This window comes from Oncorhynchus masou, chromosome 33 (assembly GCF_036934945.1).
Source record: "Oncorhynchus masou masou isolate Uvic2021 chromosome 33, UVic_Omas_1.1, whole genome shotgun sequence".
Classification (NCBI taxonomy): Eukaryota; Metazoa; Chordata; class Actinopteri; order Salmoniformes; family Salmonidae; genus Oncorhynchus; species Oncorhynchus masou.
The window spans coordinates 35,068,032-35,089,801 of record NC_088244.1 but is presented as its reverse complement, the minus strand read 5'-3'; the positions used below and the strand labels follow the sequence as shown (position 1 = coordinate 35,089,801).

The following is a 21,770-nucleotide window of genomic DNA, read 5'->3' as shown; positions in this document are numbered from 1 at the left end:
GCTTGGATTAGCTAACACAACGTGCCATTGGAACACAGGAGTGATGGTTGTGGATAATGGGCCTCTGTACGCCTACGTAGATATTCCATTAAAGAAATCAGCCGTTTCCAGCTACAACAGTCATTTACAACATTAACAATGTCGAAACTGTTTTTCTGATCAATTTGATGTTATTGTAATGGACAGAAAATGTGCTTTTATTTCCAAAACAAGGACATTTCTTAGTGACCCCAAACTTTTGAACGGTCGTGTATGATGAATTATGGTGGCACACATAATATGTATATATATTTTTTTATTCATGTAAGATTTCTCCTCTGTAAAGTTTTTGTGACTTTATATTTTTCTCTGATTGTGCCGATGAACTTTAGCCGGAGACTGTCACTTTCACGACTACGTATGTCAAAGTGAACAACAAAGGGAGCAAGCAGCAGGGAAGAGTAAATTGGATGAACTCAAACAAGTGGAATGCAAATAGCCAAATTAAATCTTGAGGAGAACTGGGCCATACATTCCATCAAGGCATTCAATTACACACCGTTTCTGATCTCTGCCCCGAAATAAATCCAGTTGTTGCGGACATATTACGATTCCAATCTAATTCAGAGCTCCATTCAACATCAACTTTATCAAACTGGGGTAGCAATAATATGTTTGGTAACGGGCACCTACAGTACAGTAATTCAATGCATTATTTCAAGTAAAAAAATACAGAGGTACATTTTCCTGTAGAGACAATGTATACAGTATGGACAGTGGGGTGAGTGGTATCAAAAAACAAATACATGTCTCCAGTGATAGTCTTCATGTTAGAATGTTTTCCGGCCATTTCTCGGACTAAAATGTTATTTGACTAAAATGCCCACTAGTCCATCCACTTAAACCATTAGCTTCCTCGTCATGGACAGTTTGTAAAGGATCAGGTAGCCGTCATCCCAGGCATAGATCTGTTTCTCCTGAGGGTTGTACTTAAGACTGGCGTGGAGTCCATACCTCCTGGGGAAATACAGTAGCGGAGCCTCCTCATTGGTCACCGCATCGTTTACGTCAAACACACACTGAACACGAGAGCGACTAGGCACCCTAGTGTTGTAGACCACATAGACCGTCCCACAGACCACGAAGGCTGCCTCCGCGTTCTCCTGGGGACACTGTGTATCCCACATCTGCTCGATATCCAGGCTGTCAGGGTCCATCTTAGCCAGGTTGATGGACTCACTCTCCCTGGTGGTGTAAAGGGCCCAGAGGCCTTCCTCATCGGCAGCCAGGTCCACAGCAGTCTCTGGGTTGAGGCTGTAGACGGGTCTATGGTCTGCCACCTCCACTGGGAACACAGCACTGTCTGCCAATGTGCCATTCGCCAGGTCATACTTAATCACCTGGAGCTCGTCGGCCCCCTCCGTCACGTAGTAGGCATAGCCATTGTAGACGGCACTTCCGGTGCCACTCCACAGAGAGGGCAGTCCTATAGGCCTGCTGTGGGCCACTCCTGGGGAGGACGAGAAGTCGAGAACAGAGCTGAACTGGTACACGGTGTCCTCTGCCGTGCCGTTGAAGACGTAGACCTTAGAGGTCCTGGCGTCTTTAGTCCACATGCCCTTGGGGCTGCCCATCCTCTTCAGGATCTTCATGGCTCTGATGCTGGAGATGATGTCTATACAATCTGTTGATAGAGAAATGGAGGTGGTATCGTGAAAAATCGGGTAATTATGAAGACCTTTGTGTACAGTATACTGTATAAAATGACAACAGATAATTATTATAACATATCAAATATTACTATTATATAAATGTTAATGGTCTATTTGTAGTTTTTAAAATCAAAGCTGAGTTCAGGCTGGTCAGGCTGGGTCTCATAGCCTAAGACGTAACATAGTAATTGTAAATCCGGGACACTCAAATTAGTATGATATGTTACGTTTAGTATTGTTGCATAAGAAAGATGTTTACGGTACTTATAATGCAAATGTCTAGCAGCCCAAAGGTTGCAAGTTTGAATCTCATCATGAAAATTTTAGCAACTTTTCAACTGCTTACTACTTTTTAGCCACTTCGCAAGTACTTAGAATCTTAGCCAACCCTTCCCCTAACCCTAACTTCAACCCTTTAACCTAATTCCTAAACTTAACCCTAATCTTAACTCGAACCCCTAACCCTAACCCCTAGCCGAGCTAACATTAGCCATCTAGCTGGAATTCGTCAAATATTATGCATTTTGCAAATTCGTAACATATAATACAAAATGTCATTCGTAACGTATCATTGTCAGATGTGATGGACATCCACAGATGAATACATACCATACGAAACATTACATATCATACTAAATGGAGTGTCTCGGATTTACTTACAGAAAACGACTAAATGCTCTGAAACCAGGTTGGTTAGCATCCAGGCATCCAGCTCACATTAGGCATCCAGTTCACATTTCCTTCTCGTGTTGCATTAGAATGCCTCCTTGCCCACCTGATGTGTCCTTGCCCACCTGAAACCTGTTTTGATGTCTACTTCAACATGCCGGGCACATCATCTACCCCGCAGGCTGCAGCAGGCTATTTCAATGCAGTCCAAATGAAAATGAACTCGACACAATCAAAGGGAAGTGGAAGAAGTGGAAGAAACGGCTACATTGTGCTTTGGAACATGAGAAAGATGGGTGACACAGATATGCTGAAGTATAGCAAAAGTGTTTTTTTTTTGCTGATAAAAAAAGTAAATTTTAGCTCTCAAGACAACAAAGAGCAAAGAGACTTACTCTCAATTAGGATAGAGTGTGTCTAAATCATTGACAATGGGGGGGGGGTTGCTGTTCCGTATGCATGGAACACTCCTTGAATATGGACTTTCAAAGTATTGCCACTGACCTGAGGTCAGCATCTGGTTCGCCCTTTCAGGTAGAGTAAGAGCGCCTGGTAAACACTTTACATTAATGTTGTAACTGTTTATTTGAAATGTATACACAAATAATTAACCGTTTATAAACTACTTCTAAACCTTTTATAAACCTTTTTTTTATGTTAATGTGCTACCGAACCTGAAACTCTTAGTGAGACGTCTGTTTGCTCTGTGTTTTACATGAGGTTATACAGTTGACTAAATGAACCTACTGTCTGTGAAACAGAACTTTGAATTGCAACATTATTTGTACCAACCCGCTGTGAGTCACATCGTAGGTAGTAAAGCCAGACCACCCGTGTCCATGACGTACAAATTGGAGACTGGTTCCCCCCTTGAAATAAATGACTCATAGCCAACTAGCGATAAATCTATAGGAAAATAAAATTAATGACTAGCCTACCCAGTGATTCAAAATGTAGCTCTAAATTGCAACAACAACAAAAAAATTACTTGAAACAAATCTTTGTTTCCTACCTCTTTTCCTGTGGAATGGGTTTTCAGGGGAGGACACCAACTGCCACGAGTGGTAAAGAGCTTACTGTAAGCCTAAAAATACTGTAACCTTGCTCCATAAGCCAACAGGTCTCCCTTAGCCAAGTCTCTTTCAGGCAGGGAAATGAAGGCACTAGATCAAAGGCAGTCATCCTGTACAGGACGTCAGAGCTCTACGCCTCACGCTCCCCCCAACTCCCCATACACTGCTCCTCTCTCTACTCACCCAAGACTCTGGAGTACCCATCTTCCTCTCCCCCTCTCTTCCTCTCCTTCACCCGCTCCTTCACCTCCAGGTCCACATCCACCATTCTGTCTGCCTGGTTCACACAGGGCTTAGCGGGGTTTTGGGTTTCGATGTAGTCCATCTCTCTCTCGACGCGGTCCACTCGTACCCCTGTCCCCTCCAGGTCTTGGCGCAGGGTCCCGTGGTCCTGGTTTAGTCCCTTTATAAATTCAGCAGTCTGCTTCTTGAAGTGCCGCAGCTCTGTGTTGTAGCGGTTCGACTGCTCGTGCCATATGAGCATACGATCCTGGGGGAGCATAATGTGTTATCGAGGACGTTGATTTGGTGTGTGGCCGACGATTGAGGATTACTGTAATGTTGGGTGAATGTAATTGTCCTAGTATCAGACCCTAGTTCATTCCAATCGCACAGGTCTTAGGCACAAGGATAACACTATGGACATAGTTCTGAGAAAACTGTATCAGGTGCTGGTGTTTGAACGTGTGTCAAAACAGGGTCATCGTGATCATTTATCGTGGCAGAAGGTATCAGCACCCATCAACATCAATTCCACCATCAAAACCTCACAAGAGGAAACAAGTGTGTTGTTTATTATCACAATGTTGTTCAGTGATCTGGTTCAGTGACAGTGAACCACAGAGGTTGACTCATGCTAAGATTGACGAAAGGTCAAATAGGGGGTGCGTTACGCCAATGGATCATGTCATCGAGAGAGGTTGAGACTGACAAGGAATAACAGCGGATTATTTCTCCTCTGTCTAAGACCCACAGTTGAATTTTCTCTCTTTTTACTACTGTACTTGAGTGAGTCCTTGGTTGGATTGGAATAAAAATACTAAATGAAAATAACTTTCTGAATTGACTTATTCTAATAACTAATGTAAGAGTCGAGCCAGCGACATCACGGGAGGGAGATTCTTTTTAAAAGATCAAAAGAACAGGAGGGGGTAGGAAGATTTGAATGATAAACAAATTATTCATTACAGTCAAGTAAATGTTATTTGTATTCTCACACTATTTTCCCAATTTTTTGGGGGGTGCTATATTTGAAAATGGTTCGAAAGAGGAAACTGATGACATGGTCATAATGAATGGATAGATTGGTGCATATAAATGACTGCATTCTGGACTCTTGATTACTGTAGCTAATACAGTTTTTCTCAATTGCTAAAACACAACTTCTGAAACCTTGCTCCATTTCCTGAAAACATTAAACACAAAAACCTCATCTTCAAGCACTATTTACATAACCTCTGACTCCTCTTGAAAAAATGAAACGTTCGCCTCAAAACAGTTTTACCTGTGTTCAAAATCAAACACTGCTCTCAAATCATAAACAAAGTGATCAAAATGATATACACTCTCAAGCAGTCAGTAAACAATACCCCAAAAAATAGAAAACACATTGTTCAAAACATACAATTCTCAGGGAGAAGTACATTTTGAATAAAAATTAAAAAAAATCATATTTTTTCCGTCATAGTCTTTTGATGAACGAAAACAGGTTCTATCATAGTAGCTCAAAATTGATCAGAAATTACTACTCTGCTTTGCTCTTTGCAATTTTGTTTTTTGTTCTTCCTCCTCCTTGTACCCCTATTTGTACAGTACTTCACCCTACATCTCACAAACCTGTCCTTTGTCTCTGTGATACTGTAATTCATGTTCTTTGTTGATATGAACCTGCAACCAGTCAAAATCTATTGAGCAGTCAGTACTATTAATAAATGTAAAGCACAATTTTCAGGGCCATACAATTTGTCCATTGTACATTATACAGCCTACAATGCACTGTACTACAGTATCCATTCTCAGACTTTCTCCTTCCCACCTTCAACAACCTGTTTGCTCTCTGAACTGGCTTATATTGGTTGTGTCGCATCATTTGAAACAGGCTAAATCAATTTTGAGTGGTTGTGTTCAATCAATGACATATGTTCTCTATTTGTATTTGATTGTGGCCACTTGTGTTTACCAGTATGGACGACATGTGCATTAGAGTGCAGAATGTGTTTTGAGAATGAGAATGTGTTTAGAGATTTGCTGAAAAGTCTAAGTGAGATCTGCAAATTGTGTTTCACCATGTGAAATGGTTTAAGGTATTGACAACAGACTGCATAATTAGCTAAATGAGTCCAAGCAACTGAGAACTTTGTTCAGCCAATGGGCTTGAGTGTTTTAGCAATTGAGAAAAACTGTAATACTTGTAGGATCTGAAACAGACAGAATGGAGTTGCATTCTACTACTTGGACACTTCATCACACTCAACTGTAAGCAAACTTGGCATAATCAGTATAGAATAGCTGCAATATAGGAGGAGTAGAACACACTCCCACAAACCTGGCATATTATATTTGACAAAATGAATATTGTACAGTGCCTCAGACAGCCTTTTCAATTGGCCAAGAGGAATTGCAAGGTACACCTGTTCTTGCTTATCCTAAAGAACATGATTTTACCATTATCGTTTCTTTGTCAGTAACTGCTGTAAATGTTCCTATTGTTTTCATTATCAACGTGTTGTCATCTTTGCGCCTCATGAAGAGTTTCACATGGCTTAGTGTGTATTCTGAGAAGGGGAAAGAGAATAGGAGAAGTACGCGGGCATAGATACGACAGCTCACGGCCACTGATATTCTCTAAGGGCCCTTGCCCGAGAAGTTGATGAGTCGAACAGAGATTGTATTAATTGGACTGCTTTAGTCAACACGTAAAAATATATAAATAAAAAGAAACCTTGCAGGCAGACACTGAGCGCGAACTAAAGTTTTGCAGAATGCCAGAGATAAAGCCTGACACATGGCCTTGATTCTCTGTCCCTGATTTCACAGTAACTGCTGTTTGCTGTTCTTTCAGATGGATGTTGTCTCACTAGCATTCAAAAAGAACGGTTGTTTAGGAGTTTGTCTCTTACCTCAATGGCAAGGAATCTGTTCTCCAGATAATCCATGAGACCCTGGTAGTAATACTGACCGTTGGTGAGGACTAGGACTAAGGAGAGGAGGAAGGGGACAGCCGTTGACATGGTTGATAGATCCAAGGGACAGTCTGGGCGTCCTGTACGTAAGTCCAGGTAGCAAAAATACTTCCTCCTGTCTGGTCCGGTCTCCGCGTGGTCTACTTATGGTTGGTTTCCTACAGAGTGTGAGTGTTCGTGAATAACTGTGTGTGTGTGTGTGTGTGTGTGGAGGTGAGAGAGAGAGAGAGAGAGAGAGAGAGAGAGAGAGAGAGAGAGAGAGAGAGAGAGAGAGAGAGGCCCGGTTCTTGGGTTTCAAACTCTTTGGCTCGCTCACGTGGCTGGAATGTTTTCACAAACTCCCAGGGAGGAGCCTTGTTCCTCTAGCCCCTTTCTGTCCTCAAAAAGTGAATGTACTGTTGTACTGGACACTGGGCAACACTGTGTGTGTTGGTGTGTATGCGTGTGTACATGTGCTTGCGTGCAAGCGAGTGTGTACGTGTGTGAGTGTGTACGTGTGTGGGAGTGTATGTGTGTGGGTGGGTGCACCCGTGCATGACTGTTGATAGACAGTTGTTTATGGATTTAAAAAAAAATGTAACAAGGCTATATACAGGGGGTACCGGTACAGAGTCAATGTGCGGGGGCACCGGTTAGTCTAGTTAATTGAGGTAATATGTACATGTAGGTAGAGGTAAAGTGACTATGCATAGATAATAAACAGAAAGTAGCAGCAGCGTAAAAATGGGGCAGGGGTTGGTCAATGCAAATAGTCCGGGTAGCCATTTGGTTAGCTGTTCAGGAGTCTAATGGCTTGGAGGTAGAAGCTCTTATAACCTCTTGATACTACCTATCCCGGATCCGGGATCGTGAATACAGCCTCAGGCTCATTAGCATAACGCAACGTTAACGATTTCTGAAAATCGCAAATGAAATGAAAATAATATGCCTGCTCTCAAGCTTAGCCTTTTCTTAACAACACTGTCATCTCAGATTTTCAAAATATGCTTTTGAACCATAGCAAAACAAGCATTTGTGTAAGAGTATTGCAAGCTAGCTTAGCATTTTGCGTAGCATTTAGCACGCAACATTTTCACAAAAACCAGATAACCAAATAAATAAAATAATTTACCTTTGAAGAGCTTCGGATGTTTTCAATGAGGAGTCTCTCAGTTACATAGCAAATGTTCAGTTTTTCCTGAAAGAATCTTTGTGTAGGAGAAATCGCTCCGTTTTGTACATCACATTTGGCTACCGAAACGAACCGAAAATTCAGTCACCAAAACGTCTAACTTTTTCCGAATTAACTCCATAATATCGACCGAAACATGGCAAACGTTGTTTAGAATCAATCCTCAAGGTGTTTTTTCACATATCTCTTCATTGATATGCCGTTCGTGGAAGCCTGCTTTCCCCTCAGAATCCCATGGAAAAATACCAGCAGCTGAAAATGACGCACCAATTTCGACGGAGGACACCGGGCGGACACCTGGAAAATGTAGTCTCTTATGGTCAATCTTCCAATGATATGCCTACAAATACGTCACATATGCTGCAGACACCTTGGGGAAACGATAGATAGGGCAGGCTCATTCCTCTCGCATTCACAGCCATATAAGGAGACAATGGAAAACAGAGCCTCAAAAATCCTGCTCATTTCCTGGTTGCCGTTTCATCTTGGTTTTGCCTGTAGCTCCTGTTCTAGGGCACCCACAGACAATATCTTTGCAGTTCTGGAAAATTCAGAGTGTTTTCTTTCCAAAGCTATCAATTATATGCATAGTCGAGCATCTTTTTGTGACAAAATATCTTGTTTAAAACGGGAACGTTTTTCATCCAAAAATGAAATTGCGCCCCCAGAGTTTCAAGATTAAGAAGACATTTGGACCTAGACTTGACGCTCGGGTACCGCTTGCCATGCGATAGCAGAGAGAACAGTCTATGACTAGGGTGGCTGGAGTCTACCCTCTGTTGTGCCTGGAGGTCAGAGGCCTAGCAGTTGCCATACCAGGCAGTGATGTAACCCGTCAGGAAGCTCTCGATGGTGCAGTAATATAACTTTTTGAGGATCTGATGACCCATGCCAAATCTTTTCAGTCTTCTGAGGGGGCGTTGTCGTGCCCTGTTCATGACTGTCTTGGTGTGTTTGGACCAAGACAGCTGGTTGGTGATGTGAACACCAAGGAACTTGAAGCTCTTAACCTGCTCCACTGCAGCTCTGTCGATGAGAATGGGGGCGCGCTCGGCCCTCCTTTTCCTGTAGTCCACAATCATCTCCTTTGTCTTGATCACATTGAGGGAGAGGTTGTTATCCTGGCACCACACGGCCAGGTCTCTGATCTCCTCCCTATAGGCTGTCTCGTTGTTGTCAGTGATCAGGCTGTTGTGTCGTCGGCAAACTTACTGATAGTGTTGGAGTTGTGCTTGGCCATGCAGTCATGGGTGAACAAGGGGACTGAGCACACACCTCCGAGTGTCATGCATAGGTGTAATAGGTGGCAGGGAAGTCAGGCGCAGGAGAGTCAAATGGAGTGTAAAATGGAGTCTTTTAATAAAGTCCACGGAGTATGCTCCATAACACTAAAAGTACATAACAAACAAACATGGGTACAAGGACCCGACCCGCACCTATACAACAAACACACTACACTGACAATAAAACAATCTCTGACAAAGACATGAGGGGAAACAGAGGGTTATATACACAACAGGTAATGAATGGGATTGAAAACAGGTGTGTGGGAAGACAAGACAAAACCAATGGAAAATGAAAAAAGGATCAATGATGGCTAGAAGACCGGTGACGTCGAACGCCGAGCACCGCCCGAACAAGGAGAGGCAACGACTTCGGTAGAAGTCGTGACAGTACCCCCCCCCCTGACGCGCGGCTCCAGCTGCGCGTCGACACCGGCCTCGGGGACGACCCGGAGGGCGAGGTGCAGGGCGATCCGGATGGAGACGGTGGAATTCTGATAACATGGAAGGATCTAACACGTCCTCCACCGGAACCCAGCATCTCTCCTCCGGCCCGTACCCCTCCCAGTCCACGAGGTACTGAAGGCCCCTCGCCCGACGTCTCAAATCCAAAATGGATCGAACAGAGTACGCCGGAACCCCCTCGATGTCTAGAGGAGGCGGAGGAACATCACGCACTTCAGCCTCCTGGAGCGGGCGAGCCACCATTGGCCTGAGGAGAGACACATGGAACGAGGGGTTAATACGGTAATGAGTGGGTAGTTGTAACCTATAGCATACCTCGTTCACTCTCCTCAGGACTTTAAACGGCCCCACAAACCGCGGACCCAGCTTCCGGCAGAGCAGGCGAAGGGGCAGGTTTCAGGTCGAGAGCCAGACCCTGTCCCCTGGTGCGAACACTGGGGCCTCACTGCGGCGACGGTCTGCGCCAATTTTCTGGCGCCTTATGGCACGCTGAAGGTGGACGTGGGCTGCCTCCCAGGTCTCCTTAGCGTGCCGAAACCAATTGTCAACCGCAGGGGCCTCGGTCTGGCTCTGATGCCAAGGAGCCAGAACCGGCTGATACCCTAATACACATTGAAAGGGAGTAAGGTTAGTGGAGGAGTGACGTAGCGAGTTCTGAGCCATCTCTGCCCAGGGCACGAACTTCGCCCACTCCCCCGGCTGATCCTGGCAATAAGACCGCAGAAACCTACCCACATCCTGGTTAACTCTTTCCACCTGCCCATTACTCTCAGGGTGAAAACCTGAGGTAAGACTAACCGAGATCCCCAGACGCTCCATGAACGCCTTCCAGACCCTTGAAGTGAACTGGGGACCCCGATCAGACACTATATCCTCATGCACCCCATAGTGCCGGAAAACGTGTGTAAACAGGGCCTCTGCAGTTTGTAAGGCCGTAGGGAGACCGGGCAAAGGGAGGAGACGACAGGACTTAGAAAACCAATCCACAACGACCAGGATCGTGGTGTAACCCTGTGAAGGTGGAAGATCAGTCAAAAAATCCACCGACAGGTGCGACCACGGCCGTTGAGGAATGGGTAGAGGTTGTAGCTTACCTCTGGGCAGGTGTCTAGGAGCCTTGCACTGGGCGCACACCGAGCAGGAAGAAACATAAATCCTCACGTCCTTAGCTAAAGTGGGCCACCAGTATCTCCCGTCAAGACAGCGCATCGTCCGACCTATCCCAGGATGACCAGCGAAGGGTGACGTGTGAGCCCAATATATCAATCGGTCGCGGACAGCAGACGGAACGTACAGACGACCAGCTGGACACTCGGGGGAGAAGGCTCTGCACGTGATTCCCACTCAATGTCCGCGTCCAGCTCCCACACTACAGGCGCCACCAGACACGAAGCTGGGAGTATGGGAGTGGGATCCATGGACCGCTCCTCTGTGTCATACAGCCGAGACAATGCGTCTGCCTTAACGTTCTGGGAGCCTGGTCTGTAAGAAAGAGTAAACACAAAACGAGTGAAAAACATGGCCCACCTTGCCTGGCGAGGATTCAATCTCTTCACCTGCCAGATATACTCCAGATTGCAGTGGTCAGTCCAGATGAGAAAAGGGTGTCTAGCCCCCTCAAGCCAATGCCTCCACACCTTCAAAGCTTCTACGACAGCTAACAGCTCTCGGTTCCCCACATCAGAGTTTCGCTCCGTCGGGCTGAGCTTCTTCGAAAAGAAAGCACAGGGGCGAAGCTTCAGTGGCGTACCCGAACGCTGAGAGAGCACTGCTCCTATCCCAGCTTCGGATGCGTCCACCTCCACTATGAATGGCAAAGAGGGATCCGGATGAGCCAGCACAGGCACCGAGGTAAACAGAGTCTTCAGGTGCTCAAAAGCCCTGTTCGCCTCAGCCGACCACTGCAAGCGCACCGGGCCCCCCTTTAGCAGTGAGGTAATGGGAGCTGCCACCTGACCAAAACCCCGGATAAACCTCCGGTAGTAATTGGAAAACCCCAAAAAACGCTGCAACTCCTTTACCGTGGTTGGAGTCGGCCAATTACGCTTGGCTGTAATGCGGTCGCTCTCCATCTCCACTCCTGAAGTGGAAATCCGATGCCCTAGGAAGGAGATGGCTTGTTGGAAAAACAAGCATTTCTCAGCCTTGACATATAGATCATGCTCCAACAGGCGACCAAGCACCCTGCGCACCAGGGACACATGTTCAGCGCGTGTAGCAGAGTATATCAGAATATCATCGATATACACCACTACACCCTGCCCGTGCAGGTTCCTGAAGATCTCATCTACAAATGATTGGAAAACTGATGGAGCATTCATCAACCCATATGGCATGACCAGGTACTCATAACGACCTGAGGTGGTGCTAAATGCCGTCTTCCACTCATTACCCTTCATAATACGCACCAGATTGTACGCACTCCTGAGATCCAATTTTGTGAAAAAACGTGCCCCGTGCCCCGTGCATTAACTCAATAATCGTATTGATCAGAGGTAGCGGGTAACTATATTTCACTGTGATTTTATTAAGACCTCGATAATCAACACACGGGCGTAAACCGCCATCCTTTTTTTTCACAAAAAAGAAACTCAAAGAGACGGGTGAAATGGATGGCTGAATGAACCCCTGATGCAGGGATTCAGAGACATATGTCTCCATAGCCTCCGTCTCCGCTTGCGACAGGGGATACACGTGACTCTTGGGATATGCAGCGTCTACCAGGAGATCTATCGCACAATCCCCCCGTCGATGGGGTGGTAATTGAGTCGCCTTCTTTTTACAGAAGGCGAGAGCCAAATCGGCATATTCGGGGGGAATGCGCACGGTGGAGACCTGGTCTGGACTTTCCACCGTAGTAGCACCAACGGAAACCCCTAAACACCTACCTGAGCATTCTCGCGACCACCCCGTGAGAGCCCTCTGTGGCCAAGAAACAGTGGGGTTATGACAAACTAACCAGGGTAGGCCTAGCACCACAGAATACGCAGGAGAATCAATAAGGAAAAGACTAATCTTCTCCTTGTGACCAAGAAGCGTTATCATACACAAAGGTGCGGTTACCTCCCTGATAAACCCTGACCCTAATGGTCGACTATCTAAGGCATGAATAGGGAAAGGCATATCCACAGGAACAATAGGGATCCCTAAACTATGAGCTAGACTTTTATTAATGAAATTCCCATCCGCACCTGAATCTACTAGCGCCTTATACTGGGAATGCAGTGAAAAATCAGGAAAAGAGACAGAGACAAACATTAGTGCAGCAGAGGGCTCTGGATGAGAATGGTGCCTACTCACCTGGGGTGACGCCAGAATACCCTGCCTGCCCTCTCTATTCCAAGAGGAACCAACCCGGCACCGACCAGCAGTGTGCTCTCTGCGACCTTGAATGGTGCTCGAGCGGGGACCCCCTCCGGTCTCCCTGCGCACCATCCCTCCCAATTCCATAGGTTCAGGAGAGAGGGTGCGGGAGGATGGAACAACCAGACCCCGATCTAGACGTCCACGAGTAGCCAGCATGTTGTCCAGCTTGATGGACATGTCCACCAGCTGGTCGAAGGTGAGGGTGGTGTCTCTACAGGCCAGCTCCCGACGGACGTCCTCGCGTAGACTACACCGGTAATGGTCGATCAGGGCCCTGTCGCTCCATCCAGCGCCGGCAGCCAAGGTCCTAAACTCCAAAGCAAAATCCTGGGCACTCCTCGTCTCCTGCCTCAGATGATAGAGAAGCTCACCCGCTGCTTTGCCTTCAGGTGGGTGATCGAATACTATCCGGAAGTGGCTAGTGAACTCCTCAAAATGGTCCAGCGCCGCATCCTCCCTACTACACACAGCGCTGGCCCATTCCAGGGCTTTCCCGGTGAGGCATGAGACGAGGGCGTAACTCTTCTCACAGTCAGATGGTACTGGGGAGGCTGTGGCTAGATACAAGTTCAGTTTAAGGAGAAAACCCTGGCAGCCGGCAGTATCTCCGTTGTATCCCGTAGGTAGAGATAAATGGATTTTTGATTCCGGAGAGGAAAAAACGTTGACGGGAGATTCCGGTTGTGGTGGTGGTGGCGCTGGAGAAACTCCCTGTCTCTCCCAGCGATTCATTTTCATGACAATGTGATCCATGACAGAGCTGATAACGTCAAGCTCCCTCGCTTGTTCTTGAACGCATTCCTCCAGGTCCATGGGCATAGTGTCCTCTCCTGCTGACTTCATATATGGTCAGAGATTCTGTCATGCATAGGTGTAATAGGTGGCAGGGAAGTCAGGTGCAGGAGAGTCAAATGGAGTGTAAAATGGAGTCTTTTAATAAAGTCCACGGAGTATGCTCCATAACACTAAAAGTACATAACAAACAAACATGGGTACAAGGACCCGACGCGCACCTATACAACAAACACACTACACTGACAATAAAACAATCTCTGACAAAGACATGAGGGGAAACAGAGGGTTATATACACAACAGGTAATGAATGGGATTGAAAACAGGTGTGTGGGAGGACAAAACCAATGGAAAATGAAAAAAGGATCAATGATGGCTAGAAGACCGGTGACGTCGAACGCCGAGCACCGCCCGAACAAGGAGAGGCAACAACTTCGGGAGAAGTTGTGACACCGAGGGGCGCCCGTTGTTGAGGATCAGCGTGGCATATGTGTTGTTACCTACCCTTTACCACCTGGTGGCCCTGGGGTCCTTAGCTTAGTGATGAGCTTTGAGGGCACTATAGTGTTGAACGCCGAGCTGTAGTCAATGAATAGCATTTTCACGTAGGTGTTCCTTTTGTCCAGGTGGGAAAGGGCAGTGTGGAGTGCAATAGATATTGCATCATCTGTGGATCTGTTGGGGCGGTATGCAAATGGTGTTGATGTGAGCCATGACCAGCTTTTCAAAGCACTTCATGTCTACAGGTGTGAGTGCTACGGGTCGGTAGTCATTAAGGCAGGTTACCTTGGTATTCTTGGGCACAAGGTCTATGGTGGTCTGCTTGAAATATGTTGGTATTACAGACTTGGTCAGGGATAGGTTGAAAATGTCAGTGAAGACACTTGCCAGTTGGTCAGTGCATGCTAGGAATACACATCCTGGTAATCCATCTGGCCCTGCAGCCTTGTAAATGTTGACCTGTTTAAAAGTTTTACTCACATCGGCTACGAAGAGCGTGATCACACAGTCGTCCGGAACAGCTGGTGCTCTCACGCATGCTTCAATGTTGCTTGCCTCGAAGCGAGTATATGAGTCATTTAGCTCATCTGGTAGGCCTGTGTCACTGGGCAGCTTGCGGCTGTGTTTCGCTTTGTGGCCCGTAATAGTTTGCAAGCCCTGCCACATCCGACGAGCATCGGAATCGGTGCAGTAGGATTTAATCTTAGTCCTGTATTGACACTTTACCTGTTTGAAGGTTCGTCTGAGGGCATAGCGGGATTTCTTAAAAGAGTCCGGGTTACAGCTCTACCCTTTAGCTCAGTACGGATGTTGCCTGTAATCCATGGCTTCTGGTTGGGTAATGTACGTACAGTTACTGTGGGGACGACGTCATCGATGCACTTATTGATGAAGCCAGTGACTGGTGTGGTGTACTTCTCAATGCCATCGGAAGAATTAGGGAAATATTCCAGTCTGTGCTAGCAAAACAGTCCTGTAGTTTAGCATCTGTATCATCTGACCACATTCTGACCACTTCCATATTTCGTCACTGGTACTTTCTGCTTTAGTTTTCGCTTGTAAGCAGGAAGCAGAAGGATATAGTTATGGTCAGATTTGCCAAATGGGGGACGAGGGAGAGCTTTGTAACAGATCCACCAACAATGTTAGGATGACACAGTCAGAGATCACCAAGCGCAACATAGCTTCAGCTTGTAAATCAGCTAGAAAGATGTGTCGGCATCGAGTAATTGCCTCTGGCCCCCTCCCAGTTAGGGGGAGTGATGAGCTCTACAGCAGAGTCTCACAACTCAATCGCTGGTTGAAAACTGTTTTCTGCCCCTCCCAAAAGATAGAATTTGTAGATAATTGGCCCTCTTTCTGGGACTCACCCACAAACAGGACCAAGCCTGACCTGCTGAGGAGTGACAGACTCCATCCTAGCTGGAGGGGTGCTCTCATCTTATCTACCAACATAGACAGGGCTCTAACTCCTCTAGCTCCACAATGAAATAAGGTGCAGGCCAGGCACCTTGGAGTCTGCCACTAGCACAGTCAGTGTAGTCAGCTCAGCTATCCCCATTGAGACCGTGTCTGTGCCTCGACCTAGGTTGGGCAAAACTAAACATGGCAGTGTTCACCTTAGCAATCTCACTAGGATAAAGACCTCCTCCATTCCTGTCATTATTGAAATAGATCATGATACTTCACATCTCAAAATAGGGCTACTTAATGTTAGATCCCTTACTTCAAAGGCAGTTATAGTCAATGAACTAATCACTGATCATAATCTTGATGTGATTGGCATGACTGAAACATGGCTTAAGCCTGATGAATTTACTGTGTTAAATTAGGCTTCACCTCCTGGCTACACTAGTGACCATATCCCCCGTGCATCCCGCAAAGGCGGAGGTGTTGCTAACATTTACGATAGCAAATTTCAATTTACAAAAAAAAATGATGTTTTCGTCTTTTGAGCTTCTAGTCATGAAATCTATGCAGCCTACTCAATCACTTTTTATAGCTACTGTTTACAGGCCTCCTGGGCCATATACAGCGTTCCTCAATGAGTTCCCTGAATTCCTATCGGACCTTATAGTCATAGCAGATAATATTCTAATCTTTGGTGACTTTTATATTCACATGGAAAAGTCCACAGACCCACTACAAAAGGGTTTCGGAGCCATCATCAACTCAGTGGGTTTTGTCCAACATGTCTCTGGACCCACTCACTGTCACAGTCATACTCTGGACCTAGTTTTGTCCCATGGAATAAATGTTGTGGATCTTAATGTTTTTCCTCATAATCCTGGACTATCGGACCACCATTTTATTACGTTTGCAATTGCAACAAATAATCTGCTCAGACCCCAACCAAGGAACATCAAAAGTCGTGCTATAAATTCACAGACAACACAAAGATTCCTTGATGTCCTTCCAGATTCCCTCTGTCTACCCAAGGACGCCAGAAGACAAAAATCAGTTAACTACCTAACTGAGGAACACAATTTAACCTTGCGCAATACCCTAGATGCAGTTGCGCCCCTAAAAACTAAAAACATTTCTCATAAGAAACTAGCTCACTGGTACACAGAAAATACCCGAGCTCTAAAGCAAGCTTCCAGAAAATTGGAACAGAAATGCTTCAGTCTGCTTTTAAACCCCATCATAGCACTGAGACTGCACTTGTGAAGGCGGTAAATGACCTTTTAATGGCATCAGACCGAGGCTCTGCATTTGTCCTCGTGCTCCTAGACCTTAGTGCTGCTTTTGATACCATCAATCACCACATTCTTTTGGAGAGATTGGAAACCCAAATTGGTCTGCACGGACAAGTTCTGGCCTGGTTTAGATCTTATATGTCGGAAAGATATCAGTTTGTCTCTGTGAATGGTTTGTCCTCTGACAAATCAACTGTAAATTTTGGTGTTCCTCAAGGTTCCGTTTTAGGACCACTATTGTTTTCACTATATATTTTACCTCTTGGGGATGTCATTCGAAAACATAATGTTAACTTTCACTGCTATGCAGATGACACACAGCTGTACATTTCAATGAAACATGGTGAAGCCCCAAAATTGACCTCGCTAGAAGCATGTGTTTCAGACATAAGTAAGTGGATGGCTGCAAACTTTCTACTTTTAAACTCGGACAAAACAGAGATGCTTGTTCTAGGTCCCAAGAAACAAAGAGATCTTCTGTTGAATCTGACAATTAATCTTAATGGTTGTACAGTCGTCTCAAATAAAACTGTGAAGGACCTCGGCGATACTCTGGACCCTGATCTCTCTTTTGAAGAACATATCAAGACCATTTCAAGGACAGCTTTTTTCCATCTACGTAACATTGCAAAAATCAGAAACTTTCTTTCCAAAAATGATGCAGAAAAATGTATCCATGCTTTTGTCATTTCGAGGACTACTGCAATGCTCTACTTTCCGGCTACCCAGATAAAGCACTAAATAAACTTTAGTTAGTGCTAAATATGGCTGCTAGAATCCTGACTAGAACCAAAACATTTGATCATATTACTCCAGTGCTCTCCTCCCTACACTGGCTTCCTGTCAAGGCAAGGGCTGATTTCAAGGTTTTACTGCTAACCTACAAAGCATTACATGGGTTTGCTCCTACCTATCTCTCTGATTTGGTCCTGCCGTACATACCTACACGTACGCTACGGTCACAAGACGCAGGCCTCCTAATTGTCCCTAGAATTTCTAAGCAAACAGCTGGAGGCAGGGCTTTCTCCTATAGAGCTCCATTTTTATGGAATGGTCTGCCTACCCATGTAAGAGACGCAAACTCGGTCTCAACCTTTAAGTCTTTACTGAAAACTCATCTCTTCAGTGGGTCATATGATTGAGTGTAGTCTGGCCCAGGAGTGGGAAGGTGAACGGAAAGGCTCTGGAGCAACGAACCGCCCTTGCTGTCTCTGCCTGGCCGGTTCCACTCTTTCCACTGGGATTCTCTGCCTCTAACCCTATTACAGGGGCTGAGTCACTGGCTTACTGGGGCTCTTTCATACCGTCCCTGGGAGGGGTGCGTCACTTGAGTGGGTTGAGTCACTGATGTGATCTTCCTGTCTGGGTTGGCGCCCCCCCCCCTTGGGTTGTGCCGTGGCGGAGGTCTTTGTGGGCTATACTCGGCCTTGTCTCAGGATGGTAAGTTGGTGGTTGAAGATATCCCTCTAGTGGTGTGGGGGCTGTGCTTTGGCAAAGTGGGTGGGGTTATATCCTTCCTGTTTGGCCCTGTCCGGGGGTGTCCTCGGATGGGGCCACGGTGTCTCCTGACCCCTCCTGTCTCAGCCTCCAGTATTTATGCTGCAGTAGTTTATGTGTTGGGGGGCTAGGGTCAGTTTGTTATATCTGGAGTACTTCTCCTGTCCTATTCGGTGTCCTGTGTGAATTTAAGTGTGCTCTCTCTAATTCTCTCTTTCTTTCTTTCTTTCTTTCTTTCTTTCTTTCTTTCTTTCTTTCTTTCTCTCTCTCGGAGGACCTGAGCCCTAGGACCATGCCTCAGAACTACCTGACATGATGACTCCTTGCTGTCCCCAGTCCACCTGGCCGTGCTGCTGCTCCAGTTTCAACTGCCTTATTATTATTGGACCATGTTGGTCATTTATGAGCATTTGAACATCTTGGCCATGTTCTGTTATAATCTCCACCCGGCACAGCCAGAAGAGAACTGGCCACCCCACATAGCCTGGTTCCTCTCTAGGTTTCTTCCTAGGTTTTGGCCTTTCTAGGGAGTTTTTCCTAGCCACCGTGCTTCTACACCTGCATTGCTTGCTGTTTGGGGTTTTAGGCTGGGTTTCTGTACAGCACTTTGAGATATCAGCTGATGTACGAAGGGCTATATAAATACGTTTGATTTGATTTGATTTGTATGCATCTCTCTGTGTGGAGTAAAGGTGGTCTATAGTTTTTTCCCTCTGGTTGCACATGTAACATGCTGAAATGAGGTAAAACGGAATTAAGTTTCCTTGCATTAAAGTCCCCGGCCACTAGGAGCGCCGCCTCTGGATGAGCATTTTCTTGTTTGCTTATGGCCTTATACAGCTCGTTGAGTGGGGTCTTAGTGCCAGCATCGGTTTGTGGTGATAAATAGATGAAAGCTTTCTTGGTAAATAGTGTGGTCTAAAGCTTATCATGAGATACTCTCTCAAATGAGCAAAACGTAGAGTCTTAATATTAGATTTTGTGCACCCGCTTTAATTTACAAATATACACAGACCACCCCCCCCCCCTTATCTTACCGGAGGCAGCTGTTCTATCTTGCAGATGCACGGAATGTTGACAGCATATTGTTCCCTCCCACACCGTTAATGAGATTACCTCTCTCCCACTTAAAGGCGATTACATTTCTCTGATTTTAGAGAGACGAGCAGGTACAATACACTTTGAGTCACTGTACACATGCTTTATTTCATCGCACAGATAAGTATGGAGGGATAAGTACATATCAGGCCTCAATGGAGCAGGGATGGAGTGTGGAGGGATGGACAGATGGAAGGGTGGAGAGATGGAGGAATGAAGAGATGCGTGTGTAACATGAGCCAACTTTGTGATATGGTCATTTGCTCAAGCAGGAGTGACCCCTTCCGGAAACATCTGGATATAGCTATGGGGCACACCTGAATGTACCTGCATAGAATGTTGTATTTCTGTCTTCAATCCCAGTTGCAGATCACAGGCAGCTCTCCCCCAAACTACCTTTAACACGGCGAACAACTACATCTAACAGACCCTGTATACCAGCCCAACCTGGTCTCAGAGCATTTCATATTATTCTATAAGTAAATCCGAGACACTCCATTTGGTTTGATATTGTAACGACCCTTTGGTTTATAAGTGCGGAAATCGACTCTGTCGCACGAGCATGCTTTTGCGGCACATTCGATAGCGCGCCGGACCTCGGGCTCGAAGGTCAAGGGTACGAGACTTGCTCCCTGTTGTTTCATTACAATATGTTACATTTCGTATGGTACTGTATGTATCAGTGGCCGTTGGTGCCGTTTAAGATGAGGGAGGGTGATAAGAAGATGTATGAGTATGAACTTATTTCTATTATAGCATATTGGATGACTTTCACTCATATTCCATTCACCCAGCTCAATGTAACATTGATAGGTTTAAGCTACTACTTGATACTGGAATTTTCCCTGTACCCATCATGAGGTTGCTAGAACGTAGCCTATGAATGAAAGTTTACAACGTATGTGCACCTGTTGCGAGAATTTTGAGTAATCAAGGTGACAGACAGTTACACATTCAATACCACCTTACACATGGTTGCCTGCATCTAGCTAATCTATGGTTTAATCATTAGTCCAACAGTTGCAAATTAAAGTTTATATTGGACAAATTCAACCAAAATGGCAGAATGAATACACCCCTGATCAAACGCAAACACAGTTCACTTTCATAGCAGCCACATAAAAACAGAATGATCACTTTGTTCATTGCATATATAATTCCATCTCGCAACTATTCTCCTCCTCCCACCTTTCCCTGAGCTTGTGGACTTCAGTGCACAACACATCAGCTGTCTATGACCAGGCGAAAAAACCTTTCCAAGCCAAACCTTCACATCATGACTGCTAACCGCTACACACAGCCTACATCAATGTCACGTCATAGTCTACTACAACTACTAGAACTAACGCGTTAGTAAACCCAGTACAATCTTGCAGTAGAGTGTACAGTCAGAAAGTAGTTTAGCAGTTCCATCAGTGGGCCCCGGTGGCAATAAATTCCTAAAACCAAAAGCTTACCTTGACTTGGTTGGACAGTGTTGGATAGCCATAGCCAGCTAGCTAACATAGCTCCCCTCTCTTTTTGAGCCAGGTGTTTGAGTAGGCTAAACTAGCTAGCTGAATTTGCTTGTTATGTGAAAGTGAAAGAAAAATACAACCAAATATAGTTATCTCGCTTGCTCACTCTCTCTTTCTCTCTCTCTTGCTTCTTCTTAATTTTGGAAGAAATAAATTTGTTCAAAACTGTTCAACTATTGTCTTTCTCTCTCTTTGAGTCAACTACTCACCACATTTCTTTGCACAGCAGTGCTAGTTAGCTGTACAGTAGCTTATGACAGTGCTAGATTCATTATCTGATCATTTGATTGGGTGGACAACATGTCAGTTCATGCTGCAAGAGCTCTGATAGGTTGGAGGACGTCCTCTGGAAGTTGACATAATTACTGTGTAAGTCTATGGAAGGGGGGTTTGTATTGATGTCAATGAACCCAGCGGAGGACAGAAGGTAGCTGTCCTCCAGATACACCATGGTTATACCCTACAGAGTGCTGCTGAGACTACTGTAGACCATTGCAAAACATAATGTTTTAATCTATTACTTGGTGCATGTGAATATATTTAGTATAGTTGTATCTAAAAAGGAAAACTTTTTTCATGTTTCACAATTTTTATTTTTATGAATGGATGGTCCGCTCCTTCCTCCTCTGAGCAGCCTCCACTGGTATGTATTAATTTGTGGACGTAAATCACTCATTTTGTATGATATGTTACAAATTACAATCCGTATTAGGAAAGGGGGATACCTAGTCAGTTGTACAACTGAATGCATTCAACTGTAATGTG

At 45.4% G+C, this 21,770-nt stretch overlaps 1 protein-coding gene across 2 annotated transcripts; it reads right to left on the bottom strand.

Annotated features, from left to right (window-relative positions):
- LOC135528376 (olfactomedin-like protein 3B) lies at positions 1–21,227 on the bottom strand. Of its 2 annotated transcripts, none has more exons than XM_064957414.1 (3): positions 20,946–21,227; positions 3,617–3,923; positions 1–1,663 (listed from the first exon to the last, which is right to left on the bottom strand). In XM_064957414.1, the coding sequence occupies exons 2-3, from the start codon at positions 3,915–3,917 to the stop codon at positions 879–881; spliced, it is 1,086 nt and encodes a 361-aa protein (XP_064813486.1). In that variant the 5' UTR covers positions 3,918–3,923; positions 20,946–21,227; the 3' UTR covers positions 1–878. The 2 variants fall into 2 exon arrangements, with proteins under 2 accessions (XP_064813486.1, XP_064813485.1); XM_064957413.1 differs by lacking the exon at positions 20,946–21,227 and adding an exon at positions 6,553–7,136.
- Positions 21,228–21,770: the final 543 nt, after the last annotated feature.